The 20,259-nt window shown below is 41.1% G+C and overlaps 2 protein-coding genes across 6 annotated transcripts in view; both read left to right on the top strand.

The window, feature by feature from the left end:
• Positions 1–24: 24 nt before the first annotated feature.
• Positions 25–3,386, top strand: CCDC163 (CCDC163 homolog). Of its 4 annotated transcripts, XR_016509945.1 has the most exons (7): positions 576–957; positions 1,068–1,149; positions 1,315–1,501; positions 1,612–1,679; positions 1,976–2,043; positions 2,736–2,860; positions 3,096–3,386. XR_016509945.1 is itself a non-coding variant. In XM_090271604.1 (5 exons), exons 2-5 carry the CDS (start codon positions 437–439, stop codon positions 3,201–3,203), a joined length of 261 nt encoding a protein of 86 aa, XP_090127730.1. In that variant the 5' UTR covers positions 25–182; positions 280–436; the 3' UTR covers positions 3,204–3,386. The 4 variants fall into 4 exon arrangements, 1 of the variants encoding a protein (XP_090127730.1); XR_016509943.1 differs by lacking the exon at positions 2,736–2,860 and having other exon boundaries at positions 580–957; XR_016509944.1 differs by lacking the exons at positions 576–957; positions 1,068–1,149; positions 2,736–2,860 and adding an exon at positions 25–453.
• Positions 3,387–7,311: 3,925 nt separating this feature from the next.
• Positions 7,312–20,259, top strand: part of TESK2 (testis associated actin remodelling kinase 2) — a 113,265-nt gene continuing 100,317 nt past the window's right edge. For both annotated transcript variants that reach the window (XM_090269349.1, XM_090269348.1), the window contains exon 1: positions 7,312–7,624. The gene's annotated coding sequence lies outside the window, so the exon portion shown is untranslated. The remainder of the gene's footprint in view (positions 7,625–20,259) is intronic.

The raw sequence follows: 20,259 nt of genomic DNA, 5'->3' as shown, positions 1-20,259 counted from the left end.
AACTCTTGTTTCCCAAGGGGCGCTGCGGCAACTAGTCGAAAGTCGGCGGTTCCTGGCCTACTGGGCGATTTGAACCCAGCGGCGGCAGTGGTAGCTGGCATAGGCTCGGTGTGATGGTTGTGTGAGGAGGTCTCGATCAAGATTCGGCACCTTCAATTCCCTCCTGATGTGTGCACACCAGGGTATCCCGCTTTTCCCCCAGTTCCCCAAGTACGTCTCTCCCAGAGACGCAGTTTTGGTCTGATATTGCGTCCTTACCCTTAGTGTTCCCTCTTTCAGTGTGACATTGTGGCCTTTCCTGTGTTGCGCGTCGGTTGCCCTGTGCTGAGAGAGCAAGGGCACAAGACGCCAGGGAGACGAGCCCTGACACAGGCTATGAGTAAGAACCCGAGCTGGCCCGAGCAGCTCGACGCACTTCTCAGTGCTACTGACAGAAATGTGGCCAAGATTAAGGTAAGAGGAAGTGAGGACCTCGGTTTGGGTAGTGTGGGTCAAAGGACTCAGATCCAATTGAACACGCACTTATTTCCTTTGTAGCAGTGGTTGTATCCCCTTGGCGTCCGTGCTGCAGGTAAGTGTGACCCTTTTATCTCCGCCTTTCAGGATCTCTTTCTCCTTTCAGGAAGATCTCTTTCAGGATCTTCCTTTTCCAATACTTGTACCATCCACTTTTTCTTCCAAGTGTCCAAGTATTTTCTTTCTTGAACAAAGATCTGTCCCATTTCGTCCCACCTCCAAGTCTTGCACTTGTGCCTCCTTTCCTCAGTAGGAGACCCGACTGGGACCTGGATTTCCCCTGATCACTTGCCTCCCCAATCAGGAGCCCAAACTCAACAGCCTTGGGCTCTAGAGACTCCTATTGTCCCAGAGAGGCTGAGCTGGGCTGAGGCGCATAGTGCATCTTTTCTCAGGAATGAAGTTACTATTCTCAGATCCCAGCTTCAATCCCAGGCTCAGGTGAGGCTTGGAATCTTAGGTGTGTACTTGTGGTGTTTGTGTGAGATGAGGATACCAGGGGTTGGAGAAGCCCCTTATGCAGTAGCACATGTGGTTTTCTGCCTGAGTAGGTGACTGAGGCACTAAGGCAAGCTGTGCAGGGCCTGCTGGAAGAACAAGAACAGCAGAAGTACCTAATCTGTGCCCTGGAAGGTATCTGGCCAGTTCTTTTCTTCATACACAAAGCCTCATACTTATGCAAATAATTTAGTTGCACACCTATTGTATGTGCACTTGCATCTTGATTTGAAAGTGGAGTCACTAGGCTCATATGTGAAGCTCTTAGAGGAGCTGATCCCCCAACTTGTTCCATTATAGCATCACTAAGGTTGCTGCAGGGGAGCCCAGAGCGGAAGGCTCTTTTCTTGGAGCAACGCCTGGACAGGCTGAGAAGGGAACTACAGGACCTTTGAAGCCAGGTTCAGGAACAGGACAAAGCCCACATACAAGCAGGACCACAAAAGTGCAGTGCTACCACTGGCCTTCACCAAGAGCTGCAGAATGAGTAAGTAATGGATAAGACCTCTCCTTCGGGCCTTCGAACTCCTGGTACTCTGGTAGTCTCGTCTGGGCTTGTTGATTGGCTTTAGAATGACAATGCTGTCTTCCCTGCAGGAGGCAACTGCTGTGGGAGGAGTTAGATATTCTGAGAGAGGAACTGAAGTTGCTGCCAGACCAACTGAGTAAGTAAAAGACTGGAGGAGGGTATGATTTCACCTGTCCCCTTTTCTGGAAAGCCTTCCGTCTCTCCCAGTAAGTGGCCATCACTCTCTAACTGCTTGTGCTACTCAGCAGTCTGGCCAAGTATTTTGTTTTGCCTCTGAAGTTGTGAGTTTGCTCTCCCTAGTCAGCTTGGAAGCTTCCTATCATCTGGTCCAGAATGTTTATTTCTCAATTCAGGACTAGACTGGGCACAATGCAGGGAGGGGGAAGGAAAGAAGTTGGAGAACAGCCTTCTTACATTTTATTTTCTCTGCAGCCCAGCATCAGGAGCTGATGCTGAAACAGGTGGCTGAGGGGCAGCAAGCTCAGGCCTGCAGCTGGAAGGTAGGACCAGGACTGAACCCATCCCTTCAAATCTCCCTGTGGAGGCTCCTTCCTTCCTTTTTCTATCCTGTTCTGTAGCAGGCCAAGATACCCTCTCCCACCTCTATCTTTCTCTTCCCTGTAATGACTCCACCTTCCTTCAAAGCTCTTCTTCCCAAGCCCTCTGCTCCAGGCCATGAGAAACTGTCCATGCCCACATGAGGGTTCCATGTATGTTGAAGGGGCCAATTATAGGAAGAGGGGTATTTCTTCTGGAGAGGGAGAGGTGTGGTTCTACCTGGGACCATAATCTGGAAGATGTTGGAGCAGCTGCAGAGTGGCCAGGAGGGCAAGGAGGCTGCCAGGACAGAGGCCCAGGAAGCCTGGCAGGACCATGACCTCCTCAGGTCAGGGGGTGTGGGTGCCCATGGCAGTGAAAGGGATTTGTCTCACAGAGGCCAGGCACTGGGGACTGAAGTTTAGCTATCCTATATATGACATGGGCCAGTAGGGGCAGTATGAGTATCTAGGTTATAGCCTATAAGGGAAGTACTGGGTATTCTTTACTTAATATGGAGTCACTGAGGTATCTTTATGTTTGGAGGATAAAGGGAGGGGAGTAATGACCTTAGAAAGGAGGATAGTTCTGTGCTGGAAGGGCCCCCTTGACCTAGAATCACCATTTCTGCCTCTGATTTTGTTTCCCATTCCAGGATTGTCCTCCAATCTAAGCTACCCCTGGCTGCCACCTTTGCCATGTCTCTTCCTTCATTTAGCTCTGAAGCCAGTTGTCAGAACAGTCACAGTAGCTGGGAACTTTTAAGGAAACTATGTGAGGGTAAGGGCAGGGAGCCCAGTTCTGGGAGAGGCTGAATCTGAATGGTGCCCGAATGCCACCTGCATAACTGTTAGGCTCTAGATAGAATGGAGTCTCTGCCTGTTTCTTTGTGAGTCCATCAACCTCTCTTGCTACTTATCCCAAGTAAGGCCTGTATGTCTCTCCCTATCAGACAGGCCCAGGGCCTAGTTCTGTGTACCAGAGTCCTTGCTGATGGTTTTTTCTCTCCTCTTAGATCTCCAGAAGAACACCCTTTCTAACCTGGAACCCAGCAACTTTCAGCTCCAGGCCCAGAGCCTTGAGCAGGAGGACCTGTCCTTTAATAGCCCCAAGATACTCCTGAGTGACCTGTAAGGACTTGTAGGAGTAGTAGGATAAAGTCTTCTTTACTCACCTTCCCCTCCAGGGTCCTGTTTCTGGGCTCCCTGCCCCGCCCCTCTTCATCCAGTGGATATTTGCCCTTTCTGTTGAGGCTTGTCACTGTCTGCCCACCTGCCCACCAACTGCAGTAAAATGGTTTAACGCCCCTGATGTGTTTTCTGTGAATCCGCATCCACACGGGATACTTAGCTATACCTTTTCCTCCTGTAACATGACTGCTTCCTGCCACTCTCTGTCTGAAATCCAAGTTAAAGACATTTATAGCTGTACCTTCTGAATTCAAACCCTGTGGTCATTGGAACTTGGAGGGAGGTGGGAGCTCCTATTCTGGTGGGGAGAATGAAGTAGGACAATGCTCTGGGGCAGTACTACTGTGGGGATGCAGAGGCGGGCAAGACATTCCTGTTGGCCATGGGCCTGGGCAGTAGGAGGCTTTCTCTTGTCTCCAGCTTCTGCTCTTGAGGCTCACTCCAGCCCTTTCACACCTCCTCATTCTTAGCAGCCCAGCCTATATTTCTGTAGCAGTCTACTCCCTGGTCTCTCTTCTTTCAGTCTCTCTTCCTCTAATCCAGTGGCTTTTAGAATATTTTGACTATGACCTCCCATAAGAAATAGTTTACATTATAGCTTACTAAGTACACACACACACACACACACACACACACACACACATACATATATATATATATATATGTGTATATATATATATATATTTATTTATTAACTGAAACAAGTTTAAGGATTTAATACTTATGCTTGCTAGGAGTGATGCACTTTGATATTTCCTATTTCATTAAAAAATGCTTTGTGGCTATTGGTTCTGATCCTTCCACCGTTTGGTTGCTTTTTGGAAAATACATCTTCCTAGGTAGATGAAGGGAAGCATTACTTTCTCCTTACCTGGGCTTTGTTTTCTAGACAGGATTTCTGTAGTGGCAGCAGTATATCACTGAGGTTTCATGAGGTCTCTTTTACTGCTAAATATAGCTAAAAGATAATACTATTCATCTACCAAGTGGATGTTTATTGAGCATAATACATAACAGTTCTGGTATGTATTTACCCTGAGCTAAGATGCACAGTGGGCTCATTCAAAGGTCCAAACTCTTAGCTCAGTCCACTTGGGAAGAGGAGACGGTTATCTGAAATAAAAGGCTGATGGTAGGAACTACTTCCTTTATGTGGTGCATTCAAGGCCCTGGCATAAAAGGTCATAAAGAGTGGTCTTTGACACCTGAATAAGGCAATTCTTGGTTCTTACCCTTCAGCATTAGAGAGATTGCTGAGTGGAATGGTAGAGACCATACCTGGGTCAAACAGAACGTGTTTACTTGACCTTAGGCAAAAGGCTGAGAACCAATCAAACAGCCTGTTCCAAAAACAAAACCAAAAAACTTCCCATCAAGGCTCATCTTCCTGCTGAACCAGGTATAAAGAATCCCTTTTATTTATTTTTAAAAATTTTAAACAATTTTTTAGAGAGAGGGGAAGGGAGGGAGACAGAGAGGTAGAGAAACATTGATGTGAGAGAAACATCAGTTGGTTGCCTCTGGTATGCGCCCCATCTGGGGACTGAACCAGCAACCCAAGCATGGGCCCTGAGCAAGAATCAAACTAGCAACCTTTTGCTTTGTGGGATGATGCCCACCAACTGAGCCACCTGGCCATGGCAGGAACCCCTGACTTTTAAATCTTTTACTAGTCAGGTGATACATCTGGCATGGTGGCATTATTCAATTCTACTTGCTACCAGTGCTCTACTTATTTATGAACTAATTTGCATCAGACTGTGGAAACATTTAATGGCTATGTGGAACAGTGGTATTTGAACTGTCACTAGGTGGCAGCACATGACTTGTTTCCAGAATAATAATACTGAAAAAGCTTTGGGCCTCGGGGACTGGGCTTGTGTGCTCTCTTTTTTTCCCTTCAGAGAGCCTGTGAACTAGCAATTAATATTCCTAAAACAGTGTCCTGTTAAGGCTTTTCTCCTGCTCAGGAATCTTTTATACACGGCATAAAAAAGAAAGGACAAATTTGGCATTGAAGCCCAACCTACATTGTTCTTTTTTTTAGATTGTATTTATTTGCTTTTAGAGAGAAGGGAAGGGAGGGAAAAAGGGAGGGAGAGAAAATCAATGTGTGAGAGAAACATCCATCACTTGCCTCTCGAGTGTCCCAAAGTGGGGACTTGGCTCACAACCCAGGCATGTGCCCTGACTGGGAATCGAACTGGTGACCTTTCGGTTCACAGGCGACTGCTCAATCCACTGAGTCACACCAGCCAGGACTAACTAACTCACATTCATATCTCTTACCATGTATCTTTTAAAACTTTATTGCTACCAATAATGTGCACCACCTATACTCCCCTTATCTTTGGGGAATATGTTCCAAGACTCTTGAGTGGATGCCTACAATCACAGAGAGTACCAAATCCTATATATACTTTTTTCTATACATACATACCTATAAAAAAGTTTAATTGATAAATTAGGCACAGAAAGAGATTATCAACTAAAAGAACAATTTTGACTATATAGTAATTAAAATTATGTGAATGTAGTCTCAAAATATTATACTGTACTCAAACTTTTTGTGATGTGAGATGATAAAATGCCTATGTGAAGAGATGAAATGAGGGGAATGAGATTATTAAGAGTTAGTTACCTAAACACAAGCCATGATAACACAACAGTCAAGATGGCTACTAAGTGACAAAAGGGTGATTCACATTCCAGACAGGATGTAGCAGGACTACATGAGATTTTATCATGCTACACAGAATGAATGCAACTTAAAATTATGAATTATTTATTTCTGGAATTTTCCATTTAATATTTTCAGACCACAGTTGACCATGGGTGACTGAAACCACAGAAAGTGAAATCAAGGATAAGGGTGGACTACTTATTCAAATTTCACTCATCTGTTAAGACCCTTGATAGTGAGTCTAAATATGTAGGAGAGGTGATCTCTAACCCCAGGGAATGCTGGTGCAGGAAGACGCATATTTTGCCCGGGCTGGTGCGGCTCTGGATTGAGCACTGGCTTGGGGATCAAAGGGTCGTGGGTTTGATTCCCAGTCAGGGCACATGCCAGGGTTGCCAGGCCCCCAGCTGGGGGCGTGGGACAGGCAGCTGATTGATGTTGCTCTGGCACATTTATGTCTTTCTCCCTCCTTTCTCCTCTCTCTAAAATAAGTAAATAAATAAATAAAATCTTTAAAAAGAAAGAAAGGCCCATATTCTACTGTTTCTTTGCCTGCTCCTCCCCTTCGAGAAGCCCTAGTTCTGTTCCAATCTGGTGAGGCATAAGATTGAGTGCCCCGGAGTCCAGGCATATGGAAAGCAAGAAGAATTTGTCCCTGTTGCACAGCTGAATAGAATTTTACTCTCGAAATCTTGTTTTCTAGCCAACTCAAGTATTATGTCCTCTAAGAAGCCTTCACCAGAACTAGCCTAGATTAATTGCTCCCTCAGCATTTTGTTTAACCCTACCCACTGCTGCTACAATCTCGTCATTAATACAGTGATTGTTTATATAACAGTTTTCCTCAGACAGTATACTGAGATCCTGAAGGACGCTGCGGTCGCAGGACTTTTCCGTAAACGGATAGTCTTACTCAGCTATAACATACTTTCACCAACCCAAAAGCCGCGCCAGTCGAATCCATTTCCTTTTGGGTTTGTCAGTTACCACTGGTTTATATGTTTGGAATTTTGATTGGTTCATTTCGTGTTTACTGTCCCGCCTTCTGCAAGACTCTTGGACTTAGGGTTCCACCAGGTGTATTCCCTTTGCCTAGGTTCCTCCTTTCCAACACACTGCCTCTTCTGTTTTTACCTTCACTTCCTTTTCATTGGTTCCCTTCGACCTCCAGAGTTGGCGCCTGGGGCTGTTGATTGGCTTTTCTGGACGCCCATCGTGCCCACCCACATACCACGTGGCATTCCTGACTCTAATTGGTCAATTCCACCAGCTCGTTGATGAAGGATTGACTACTGGGCGGGCTGAGAGAGGCGTGGCTCGCCGAAGCCCCGCCCCATCTCCTCTGACCGGCTGAGCATTAGTTTCAGTCGCTGGCGGCAGGGGACCCCAGCGGATCTTTCATCTGCCTTCTCTGGCTCGCGGGCCGGATCATCCTAGCCCCGCCAGGCGGGGGTAGCGCCCCGACTTCGGGGCCATGGCAGTGGACTCCTCGTCCTTCGCCGCTGCTAGCCCCGCGGAATCTCCGGCTCCTGCACGAAGGACCCCTACCACCTCCGCAGGCTAAGAGCCGCTGCCTCCTCGGAGCTGTGAGGGCTACTATGCTCCCTCTTTGCCGCCGCTTCCCCCTCCCGCTCGCCCAGGCACCCCTCTGGCTGCTCAGTCTCGCCTCAGGTAACGCCAAGAGAGCGCGTGGGGCACAAATCCGGGGCACTCCGGCCCGCGCGCACGGCTGCTACACCCGCCTCGGCTCCGGAGCATTGGCGCTCGCGTCTCTTGGCACCGACAGGACCTCTTCGCTTCCCAGAGGTGCTCCTCTCAGCGGTTGGGGACACCCCTCGAGCCCTTCCCCTTCCCTTTTCACTTTTCCTCAAGGTCCCGGGACTACCCCCACCCCAACTCCCTCACCTCAGCCTCGGAGGCCTGGAACCCATTAGAAGTTCCTTCGTATCATGGACCTGGTCCCTGGCTCCTCTGAGGGACTTTCCTCACTTCAGAAACTCAGGAATCCTTCATTTCCTCAGAGAACTGTTTCTGAGACCTCCAACTCCAGACCGACAGCCTCCGTGTCTCAGTTACACCCTCCTCCCTCAGAGATCTGGTCTCCCTCACTTTATTTCCCTCAAACTTACTCTTCCCTCGAAAACATCCACTAATACCGTGGAAAAAAACTTCTCTCCGCTCAGACACTACTGCCTCTCTCTCTTCTTTTCTTCCCTGTATCCCTCCTTTCCCCTCCTCTGCCTTTTGCCCTTCGCTTTGAAGACTGGACTGAGCTAGTATTCAGGTTTAGCTAGAAATGAAACTCAGGTTTGTCTGATTATAAAACCTTTCAATTTACACCTCTGAGAAAAACTTGCTGAAGAATTTGGATTTATTCTGTAGGTAAGGGGCGCCATTGAAGGTTTTGTAAGCAGGAGTTTGGCATGATTGATATCTCCGATGAAAATGTGGAGGAAGAATTGAAAGTGACGACAGTATAGAGGCAGAAAGCCCAGGTAGGCAGGAAAACTAGTGTGCTATTCCAGATCAGGGAATGAACTAGAAGAGTGGTAGAAAAATGAAGAGGATGACATGCAATTCTATGAGGTTTCAAAATAGAGTTAGAATGGCATGCAGTTCTATGAGGTTTCAAAATAGAGTTGACAATATTAGTGGGAGGTTTCTGACTTGGCTGACGGGTTGCATTGGTAGTGTTAATTGAAGTGGGGAGCATAAACAATTTTGAGGGAAGGTAATGAATTTGGTTTTAGACAAGTTCAGTGTGAGTTTTTCAGATATTACTGTGGGTAACTGGAAATTTTGGTCTGAAAGTTGGGAGAAAGGTTAGAACTGAATATGTAAATTTGCAGGATCAGCATAGAATATATGGGTGATATCTGAAGCCTTAGAATGGATAGTAGTACTGAAAGAAGAGAAAAGAAGGGCTGCGGACCAGAAGGAACATTATTGTTTGAAGGGTAATAGACACTGGGAAAGAGAGGTTAAAGGAATGGGACAAGAACCAGAACAGAATGGCATTATAATAGAAGCCAGAGGAAGAAAGAATGACAAAAAGGGTGCGGGTAACCATCAGTGTCAGTCACTCCAGAGGTCAAGTAGAATGAGGATTAGGAAGAAACCACTGAGTTTAGCAGTTAGGAGATCACTTGTTTCCTTTGAAAGACACTTTAGATAGTATGGTTATGGCAATGATAGTAGTAGTCATCATGATGGATTGAGGAGCAAATGGGAGACAGTGAGTAAAATTACTCTTTCAACAAGTGTGGTTGTGAAGGAGAGCTGATGATAGTGAAATATCTTTATTGAGGATATATTATATGCCAGGTATTATAAAGATTCTTTATAGATCACAACAGCCTCATGATTTAGGAATCAGTATCTCTTACTGTTGGGAAGACTATAGGCAAGAATGTGTGTTTATATACATTTGAGAGAGAGAAACATTGACTTGTTCCACTTACTTTGACTTCTGGGGATGATGCTCTAACCAGTTGAGCTACCCTGCCAGGGCCAAGGCAAGAATTTGAACAAGGTCTGTCTAGCTCTGAAACCTGTGTTCTTTCCACTGTGGCACAAGTGTATTTTTCTTTTTAGTATGGGTGAAACAGTGTTTTAAGTTGAGGGGAAATTTACCTAGGACATAATGTTGGGCATTTCATCCTTTGACACCAAAAGTATAGAAGTCAAGGTTGATAATGATGTGATAAAGGGAAGGAAGGTGAGGGAGTTTGACAGATGGCCTTATTTTATTGGTGTAATCAGTTACCTGTGAAGTCAGTTATCTCTGGAGATGGAATGAACTATGGTGAGTTTCCGATTTGAGTATTACGATGATGGCCATGGAAATCTTCAGAGGCAAATGAAAGAAGAATGGATTAAGGACTTAAAAAAAAGATTGCTGACCACCTTGAGGGCCCAGTTAAAATTAGAAATAATATATTTGTAATAGGGCTCAGTAGCACTTTCTCCAGCAGCCTGAGAACAAGAGGGCAAAACAGATGTTTGGGTTAATCCAGAATCAGAATTTACAAGGAAAAAATAAAAATAAAAAAAGGAGAGTGACTTCACACTGCTAGTGATAGTGTGGGAGATATGATGGACCCTGCGGGTCCAAACTGGGATTATAAGAAGTAAAACCTTCAGAGGGGCTGGTGTCCTTAGAAAATAAGGACACAAACAGAAATGTAGTTGAAGATGAGGTTTTTCTATGAAATACAGAGTGGAAAAGCTGAAGAGTTCAGTATTTCAAGGGTAGAAACAAAGGGCACAACTATCTCAGTGCTGTTGAGGGGAACAGAGGTATAGTTTATTGAAAAAGTGGTAGGTAAAGGAGCTAATTATGTTGAATATGTCATTAGTATGAATGTTATAGTTACCCAGTATGCTAGCAGGAAATGGAACAGAGGATATTTTGGGTCCTATAGCTGGGGCTGCCCAGAATTGAGAGACTCAGAATTGAGTTGGAGGTTCCTTAGCACTTGTTAGATAGTTATATTAGGTGGTACAGATGTTTGTGTGTGAATTAATACCAAGATCTTCAGATACTTGGTGCCCTGGATGTATGATGTATTATTTTCTCATACAGATGTGTATGTAGGATGGTCTCAAACACAAATCCTTTGTTATTTGGCAAAGATGGGCCTGTTTAATTCTGCTTGAAATTATATTTTGGGAGGCTAGGCCAGTGACTCACCACACAAGGATCCCCAATAACATTTTATACTTAAGTTAATTGTAAACAGAAAATTATATATTTATATGTACTCATTCCCTATCTTAGAGTAGAAAGCTGACTTGCTTTAATGTTTTTTTCCCTATGTGAAAGCGTTGATAGATATGTTCTTAGTGTTGTACACTTTATTTTTCTGCCAAATGAATGTTGTGTTGGAATTTGAAACCTATGATCAGGGCTTTTATGAGAATTTCATCTCTTTTAAGTAAATGAAACCCAATCATTACATTGTATAGTGTGGGTGATAGTGAATGTTTTGGACCAACAATGAGTATTATACTATTTTCCAAGTCATCATATGCAAATGACTTCAAAATCTCACAAGTGTTATTTTTGCTGAATATTCAGAGGGAGTGGTTGTTTCTGAGAAAAGCCTACTGGTGATAATTTTTAAGTCTTCCATTACTGAAAATTTCTAAAAGGAAGTGTCATACAAGGAAAAGCAATGCAAATCTTAACTATAATTAACCCTTGTTAGCTATATGATTGTAGGCAAACTTCTTATCCTCTGTGAGCTTTAGTTGTTTTTTTTTTTTAAATTTAATCTTTGACTAGGTAATACATTCAAATGGTTATGTAAATACTTGCATATTTGTTTTATGTAAACAGTGAAAGTGTCACTCCTATGTCTGTCCCCCATCCTCCTAGTTCCATGCCCACTCCCAACCACTTTTACAAGATTTTTCTTTCTTTTTTTTTAAGATTTTATTTATTTATTTTTAGAGAGAGGGGAAGGGAAGGAGAAAGAGAGAGAGAGAAACATCAATGTGTGGTTGCATCTTACACACCCCCAACTGGGGACCTGGCCCGCAACCCAGGCATGTGTCCTGACTGAGAATCAAACTGGTGACCCTTTGGTTTGCAGGCTGGCACTCAGTCCACTGAACCACACCAGTCAGGGTTCCTTTCTTTTTTTAAAGTTTTTTTTTTTTAAATTAAAAAATATCATTGATTTTTAGAGAGAGAGAAACGTCAATTTGTTGTTCCACGCATTTATGCATTCATTGGTTGATTCTTGCATGTGCCCTGACCAGGGATTAAACCCGCAAACTTGGTGTATCAGGATATTGCTTTCTAACCAACTGAGCTACCAGACCAGGGCACTAGTTTCTTTATATTCTTTTAGATTTTCTTTAGGCAAATGCTTATATATTACCATATTTTTCCCATTTTCATGCAAAAGTTAGCCTGTGGTTCCCCACTGTTCTGTGCCTTTTCCCTTCCCTCACCCCCATGCTGCTTTTTCACTTAATATATCTTAGAAACCTTTCCAGATCAGTATATAGAGAGCTTCTGCTAAAAAAAAAAAAAACAAAAAAAACCCTGGAAGTATTCCATTGAATGGATGTATCATAATTTAACTATTTCCTTATTGTTGGACATTTGTGTTGCTTCTAGACTTTTGATATTATAAGCAATTTTATAATAAAGACTCTTGAACATGTCATTTTACATGTGTGCAAGGGCATTTGTGGGATATATATGCAGAAAGTAGGATTTCTAAGTCGAAGGATATAAACATAACTATGAAATATATTGCCAAATTGCTTTTCTTAGTGACTCTTCCAATATACATTGCCTGTTCACCCAACAACATTAGCTGTATCACAGCTAATACTTAACATGGTACTTACTATATGCCAGACACTATTCTAAGTGTTTTATGTACATTACCTCATTTAATCTTTTTTTTTTAAAGGCTTTATTTATTTTTAGAGAGAGGGAAAAGGAGGGAGAAAGAGAGGGAGAGAAACATCAATGTGTGGTTGCCTTTCATATGCCCCCAGCTGGGGACCTGGACTGCAACCCAGGCATGTGCCCTGATGGGGAATTGAACTGGCAACTCCGGTTTGCAGGCTGGTGCTCAATCCACTGAGCCACACCAGCCAGGGCTTATTTAATCTTAATAACATCCCTTTGAGGTGGGTACTATTATTATCTCCATTTTTCAGATGAATAATTGAAAAATAGGGAATTTAAGTGATTTGCCCAAATCACACAGCTAATGTGGCAGAAATTCAAATTAAGCAGTCTGGCTCCAGGATCACTCTTGTTAATATTGTGCTTTGCTGTTATCAGACTTGAAGTTTTGCCAATCTGATAGAGAAAAATGATACCTCAGAGTAATTTTAAAAGATTAGGTTAAATTTAACCATCTTTTAATGTTGAGTCACTCATTTTCCTTTTCTGTAAACTATCTGTTTAAATTCTTTACCTATTTTTCTGTTGGGTCACACATAGGTCTCTTATTGATTTCTAGGTTTCTCTTTACCTATGATATATAAATACCATACATGTAATTTTTTTTGTCTGTGGCATTGCAAATATTTTTCCATTTTGATATTGTCCTCTGACTTATTTTATTCCCATAGAGAACTTTTAGATTTTTATGTTGACAGACTTCTCAGTCTTTTCCTCTATACCTTTTGGATTTTGAGTCATAGTTAGAAAGGCCTTCTACATTTGAACCCTTCGTTTTTTAATCTATCCAATAGGAGTGAGGAAACTGAATCTTTGTGAAGGTCAAAGTGCTTTGTCAACTGTAAACTGTAAGTCATGTAATATGGTGTTATTTGTTAATTTGTCTTCTGAACAAGTTGTATAGAGGCTGTCATCTCTTCTTCTGCATTAAATGCAATAGAATGACCTAATTTTCTTTCTTCCTTGTGGGAAACTAGGGTGGTATTGATCTTGTGGTCAATATTTTCCTTGGACAATTTGCATGGGGTCATTTTCAAAAGTAGGGACTGGAAATACTGTAGTATTTTTTGCATACTTTAGTCTTGTTGTTGTCCTTTGTATTAGGTATAATTAGAATCTGACTAAAAGTTCTCAGAAATTGTTTTGCTCTCACTTTAGCAATGGACCACTAATTTGCACATTATATACTTTGAGTATTGTATTCCTATGGATGGGTAGAAATTTGTAATTTGGGAGGACCCCTTACATTTTTTTTGTGATTATAAAATTAATGCATATTGGTTAAGGAAGAATTGGGAAATAGAGATAATTTTAAAGGAGAAGATCTAAATTTTCCCAAGATTCAAAGAGTTAAAGCCATTGTTAACATTTTAGATTATATCCTCTCAGATTCTTCTTGTGTGTGTGTCTGTATTATCACCACCAACTCTCTTGGGCTTGGCATAGTGCCTGGTCTGTGGTAGGTGCTAAATAAATGTATATTGACTGAATGAATGAAAGACTGAATATGTTTTTACATAGGAAATATGGAATCTCTATTTATTTTCTTTTTTTCTCCACTGTAAATTTATTTTTTTAAGATTTTTATTTATTTATTTTTAGAGAGAGGGGGAGGGAGGGAGAAAGAGAGCGAGAGAAACATCAGTGTGTGGTTGCCTCTCACATGCCCCCAACCAGGGACCTGGCCTACAACCCAGGCATGTGCCCTGACTGGGAATTGAACCAGTGACCTTTTTGGTTCACAGGCTGTCACTCAATTCACCGAGCCACACCACCCAGGGCTCCACTGTAAAGTTTGATTCACATAGTAGTAGTAAACTTTGTATGTCACATTTTATTTGGAGGTAAGTTCAAGTCATAAGCCCTCATGGAGCTCATAGTCCATGCTGAGTAAAAGAGACAGATAAGCAACAGTTAAAATATTGTGTGATAAGTATAATAACAGATTTGTGCAAGGCATTACCAAAGCACAAAAAAGGATACCGAAGGGTGAGGAAACACTTCCCACATGAAATGATTACTAAGGGAGCCATGTAGAGAGGTCAGGAAGAGCATACTAGTATGGTGCCAGATGGGTACTAGACTTATCAAGGAGATCACTTCATAGGCAAACAACTAGAACAAGAACAGAACCATAGATATGGAGATCATATGGAGGGTTGTCAGTGGGGAGGAGGCAGGGGAAGAATTGGGGAAAATGTGCAGGGATCAAGGAGCATAACTGGTAGGTACAAAATAGACAGGGGGATGTTAAGAATAGTGTAGGAAGTGGAGAAGCCAAAGAACTTATATGCACGACCCATGGACATGAACTAAAAGGGGGGTATTGCTGGAGGGAATGGGAGTACCACGCAGAGGCAGGCAACGGGGAAAAATTGGGACAACAGTAATAGCATAATCAATAAAATATACTTAAAAAAATTAAAAAATTTAAATGTCTAATCACTATGTAGTATACATAGTTAATATGTTGTATATCAACTGTAATTGAAAAATAAATTTTATAAAAGAACATTCCAAGGAGAAAGAATATTACATACGTAGACATTGAAGTGTGAGTAGGGCTCTACAAGCAGTTCTCTATGTTTGGAGTAGACTGTCAGTGGGTAAAGGAATACAGATTGATAAGGCTAGAGATGTGGGTAGGGGCAAAATAAGAAAGAACCTTTGTATTCACATGAAGTGTTCTCAAAAGTTTACTCACCTTGGAGCATAGATTAGAAAAGGTGTGAGAGTGGAAATGAAATGAAGACCAAGGAGAAAGTGAATACAAAAGCTGGAATGAGGTGAACATCACTTAAGCTGAGATAGGAAGTGAAGGCTATATTCGTATTCAAAAGGTGGGCTAAGTCTGGGGGATAATGATTAGGCCAGTTTTAGTAGAGCAAAGTATTTGAATGCCCAGGTAAGGAATTTTATATGCAACAAATGTCATCGAAGATTTTTAGCTGTCATATGTGTTATGTGAACTATTACAGGTTGCAATTTGCTTTCTTCCGGCTACTCTGAAATGATAATGAAATCATTCATGTCTATGAAAGAGTAGAAATATTATCAAAGACAATTGTACATATTTAAACAGGAGTAAAATTTGGGACTGAAAAATGACCCTATATTTAACAAGAAATGTGTTTATATAGTAAAGACCCATGAAAATAGGCATTGTGTGAAAATGCCTTTATAATACATGCATTCTCTTTGGTTTTATTAAGGCTTCACAACAAATTTAAGGAAATCACATTACAAGCCCCCTTTAAGCTCCATAATTACCTTAGGGAATACATTTTTACCTGGAACTAGAATTTTTTTTCTGAACTTAGAAAGAAAATATTTCAAGGAAGCCAACCCTTATCAGAAGTTTAAAGAAATGCCAGGTAATATGTTGAAATTAATATGAATTCAGTTTAATGACTGTCGTTGTCGGCAGCCGTCCGTCTCGAGAGACGATGGTGTAGCTTCTTAAGAGTCTATCTGCACCGCCGAGAATGGCTGTGCAGTCCGACTCGGGAGTGACACGGTATCCGTCTCCTCCCGTGTTGAATCGACATCTTGCGGTGACGCTGAAGCTACAGAGCCTGGGCAGGGTGATATGGAGGGTCTGCTGTTGCCCATGCAGCAGACCCCCCCTCTCTTCGCAGCTGAAGGGTCCTAGGGAAAGACGGAGTCAATACAGCTTGGCTTCAGGTGCGCCGCAGGAGTTGCCGGTGTTGACTGCAACGTCAAACCGCCTTAGGGACTCCGGCTCCGGATTTTCTGTCGGGGTTTACTCCCTTAGCCTTTCCCCTGAAGAGGTATGCCGCAAGGCAGCGGAGGTTTTTTGAAGTCAGAGTTTTCCTTCTCTGATGTACCCTGACTGGAAGATCGAACCAGTTTAATGACTACATCTTTTGTATTTGTATTTTTTAAAGAAGATTTCATTTATTTTTAGAGAGAGGGGAAGAGAGGGAGAAAGAGAGGGAGAGAAAAATCAACGTGTGGTTGCCTCTCGCATGCCCCCAACAAGGAACAACCCAGGCATGTGCCCTGATCAGAAACTGAACCAGTGACCTTTTGATTCGCAGGTTGGCACTCAATCCACTGAGTGCCCACCAGCCAGAGCAGTTCCAACCTTTTAAATCTTCATATTTTTAAAAACAAAAATAATATGTGATCATTGTAAAAAACAACTACAAAAATGTATTCCATAAAAAATGAGTGTTTCTTATCATCACTTCCTGTACCCAGATGACAGCTAGTACTACATATATTCCTCTGCATTATTTTCTAGGCGTATACTAATGTTTATTATTATTATATTAAAAAAATAAAAGATCACACTATACATTCTATTTTGCAACTTGCTGTTGTTACTTAACAGTGAAATTTGGACATCTTTCCAAGTTAGTATGTATAGAATTTATCTCATTCCTTTAATGACTATATAATGTTAAATTATATGGGTGTACTCTTGATGAACATTTGGATTGTTTCCAGTTTTTTTCTGTTACTGACAACATGTAAGTTAATATTCTTGTCCCTATATCTTTGTGTGCTTATTGTAACAATCACTTTTAATAGCTATAAAATATTCTGTTTAATGGAACTAATACATCTGAGGGGGGAAAAAGGTTGAATAAAATATTTTTTTGGTGATTATTTTTTGATAAGTTCATGTTATAAGTTTGTTTTCCATTTTATCAGTTTCCTCTTTGACTTTTGTAATGCAAACTATAGAACAGCCTACCCTAACCCCAGGCACCTAACTTCCTCTTTCCTCTTGACTTCTTTTTTTCCCACACTCTGAAACAGCCTTCTAACTCACTATATCAGAAAAAGGTGAGTTGCCTATCTGACCTTAGTGACCATGTTTGGGTCTTCTGGAAATCAAATAGGAAAATTTATCCAAAGAAATATTATCCTGAAAATTCATACATCCCCCTAGTACTTTAGTATCTAAGCTTATTTGAAGAGGTCCATCCAATATTAGTTTATCTAATGTTGTTTCATATTTCAGCATACAAAGTTACAGATACATTTAGTGTACTTAGAAGGTCACAATGATTTTTTATATCCAGATTGTGAGAAATAATGGTTCTACTCATATCTGTCCTAGTTAGATCATATACATAATATTGTGTACATTTTCCACTATTGTATTTTAGAGGGGCTTTGACAATTTGGAGGGCAATTAGGACTAAACTTTGATGAAGGTAACCAGGGACATCTTGAAAGGTGTGTGTACATTTGCTCTGGAGAAGACTCAGGAACTGAAAACTATCATAAAGAAGAAAAATCCAGTTTGTTGTATACTTGCAGCATCCAGAACTAGGATTAAGGGTGGGTTGGGTAGTGGAGGGAGTGGAAGGGGAACTCATATTTACTAAATGGTTACTGTGTGTCAGGCACCCTATCTGATGCTTCATAATTAATTTTCATATTAATTACCCTTTAATTCCTTAGTATGTTCTCATTTAATTCTTATAACACAGTGAGATATAGTTTGCTTATCTCTATTTTATAGATAAGGGGAGAAGTTAAGTAGCATGCTCAAAATTATTAGCTATTAAGTTGGAATCAGAATTTTAAAAAACCTGCCCTGTTTAATTTTAGTCATACATATTTTAAATAATACATAACAATATATTATTTTAGAAAAATTGCTTCCCCACCCTCTGCTCTCATTTCATGAAATTTTGTCCATCTTTACATGCTATTTCAATATCAGTATCTTGGTCATCACTATATCCTTTTTGGATTATCTAGTACAGTCAGCCATGGTATGTCATCTGCTCTTCCATCTTTTTTGAATATGTATATGATACTTCATTAGAAATTTTTATTCCAAGCAACAAGTACTCATTCACACAACATAAGACCAGTTGGTTTTTCCATTTCTAGTGCCGGTGTTTGTGAACTCTGCTATCTTCATCTGTTGGATATTTTTATTGACAAAAAATTTATCATCTTTTTTTTTCTGAAGACTTTTTTGTTTTTGTTATGAGAAAAATGTAACAAACACCCATATATGACAATTAACATTTTGTAAAACTTGTTGCATTATTTTTCTGATATATTTTAATGCATATACAGACATATCTCACCTCTGTTTCTATGTGCATCTCCAAATAAGTCTTATAAATTTTAATATTATTATTGCACTTAACAAAATTAATTATTATACTCTAATAGTAATCCTTGTTAAGATTTTCCCAGTTGTCTTTTATAACTATTTGTTCAAATCAGGATCCAATCAAATATCCATATTTAGTTGTTATAAATCTTAGTTCTTCAGAGTCAGAATTTGAACATGGTACTGTGCTTAAGCTTTGTAACATTCAAACTTTTCAATAATAGAATAGTTGCTGGAGGAATTAGTGAGCTCTTTGTTGTGTAGTAAGTGTAGTGGTATAGCAGGCTGAACTGACTGGCCTCTGTAAACCCAATCCAGTGGATACTTTTCTTCACATTATTTGACTGCTTTGTGGCAGCGTACACTTTCTTCACATTATTTTGCCACTTTGTGGTATTTAATATATTTGTTGTTTTCATATTTGGTTTGTGTGACATATTTTCTCTTCCTTTATTCTTACCTCTGTTGTTTCTTTTTTGTCCTGTGTATGTTGATGCTCCCTTTGGCCTTTAAAAAAATTTTTTTTTATTTGTTCAATTTAGAGAGAGAGAGGAAAAGAGAGGAAGGGAGAGAGGAAGGGAGGGAGGGAGGGAGGAAGGGAGAGACAGAGAGAGAGAGACAAAGAGTGAGAGACAGAGAATCGACCCCGAAACCCTGGCCTTTTGGGACAATGCTCCAGCCAACTGAGCTGCCTGTTGTCCTCTTAACTGATCTCACCTAAGGACATTAATGGAGGAGACTGGGCTTTGGTATATAGTAGCATCTCAGTAAATATTACCTATTACTCATATTCTCTACTTTGGGAAACTCTTTAGAACATGGGTACATGCTAATGACTTTCAAGTCTGCATCTCCAGTCTAGTCCTTTCTCCTGAGCTTCATCGTGGTGTCTCCCAACTGCTTTCTACAAATTATCATACTTTTTCCTTCAGGCACCTCAAACTCAGAAGATGAGCAACAAATTTACATCTCTTCACAAATCTTTTTTTTTTTTTAGTGAATACCTAGCTATTTCCCCAATCACCCAAACCAGAAGCATGGGAAAGATTTTAGTTAACTGAGAGTCATCCTAGGTACTTTTTGTACCTACTACATACATTTACTCACCTTTTCAAGGTCACTTACCTCCTTTCCTACTTCTCTGTCCTTACTGCCAGTGCCTTTATTAAGCCCTCCTTACTTCTAATCTGTCATTAGCAATTATCACACTGAATTGTACATGTGTCTTCCCTGTGAGACTAAGCTCTTGGAAGCTTGAGTCATTTTTCATTCGGTTTTCTATGTCCTCCCAGAGGGGCAATACTGTATTAGTATAGTAATTAAGAGTACAGTGTCTGGATTGAGTACTGGCAATCCACTTCTTGATGGAGAGAGTTTAGACAATTGACTAATTCCTTCATGCTTTTTTTCACATTTGTAAAACATAGTATTCTATTTTATAGGACTTTTATGAAAATTAAATGTGGAGCATTGGAAAAGAGTGTGGATTATAGTGAATGCTCAGTAAACATAGCACCTATCATAATGCCTTTTACCTAGTGGGAACCCAGTTAACATTTGAATCCATTAATAGTGGGGATTTCTGAATTGGCTGAAAGACTGGACTAGTTAACCACCTAATGCCTTTACAGCTTTCAGCCTAGATTTGTTTTATGTCATGATCAAGGATCGGGTGGATTGTAGTTATAACAGGAAATAGAAGAGTCTTATCTGAAAGAGATAACACAGTTTTAAGAACTGGCTTTTGATCTGTCACTAATATAT

This window comes from Furipterus horrens, unplaced genomic scaffold (genome assembly GCF_987537825.1).
Source record: "Furipterus horrens unplaced genomic scaffold, mFurHor1.1.pri manual_scaffold_3, whole genome shotgun sequence".
Classification (NCBI taxonomy): Eukaryota; Metazoa; Chordata; class Mammalia; order Chiroptera; family Furipteridae; genus Furipterus; species Furipterus horrens.
Note: the sequence above shows the minus strand (reverse complement) of the source record. Positions and strands in the feature narration are given on the sequence as shown.

Coding starts and splice junctions, on each gene's coding strand:
- CCDC163 (XM_090271604.1), top strand. Junction 1,680..1,975: donor GTTGCTGCCAGACCAACTGA/GTAAGTAAAAGA, acceptor TTTTCTCTGCAG/CCCAGCATCAGGAGCTGATG. Junction 2,044..3,095: donor CTCAGGCCTGCAGCTGGAAG/GTAGGACCAGGA, acceptor CTCTCCTCTTAG/ATCTCCAGAAGAACACCCTT.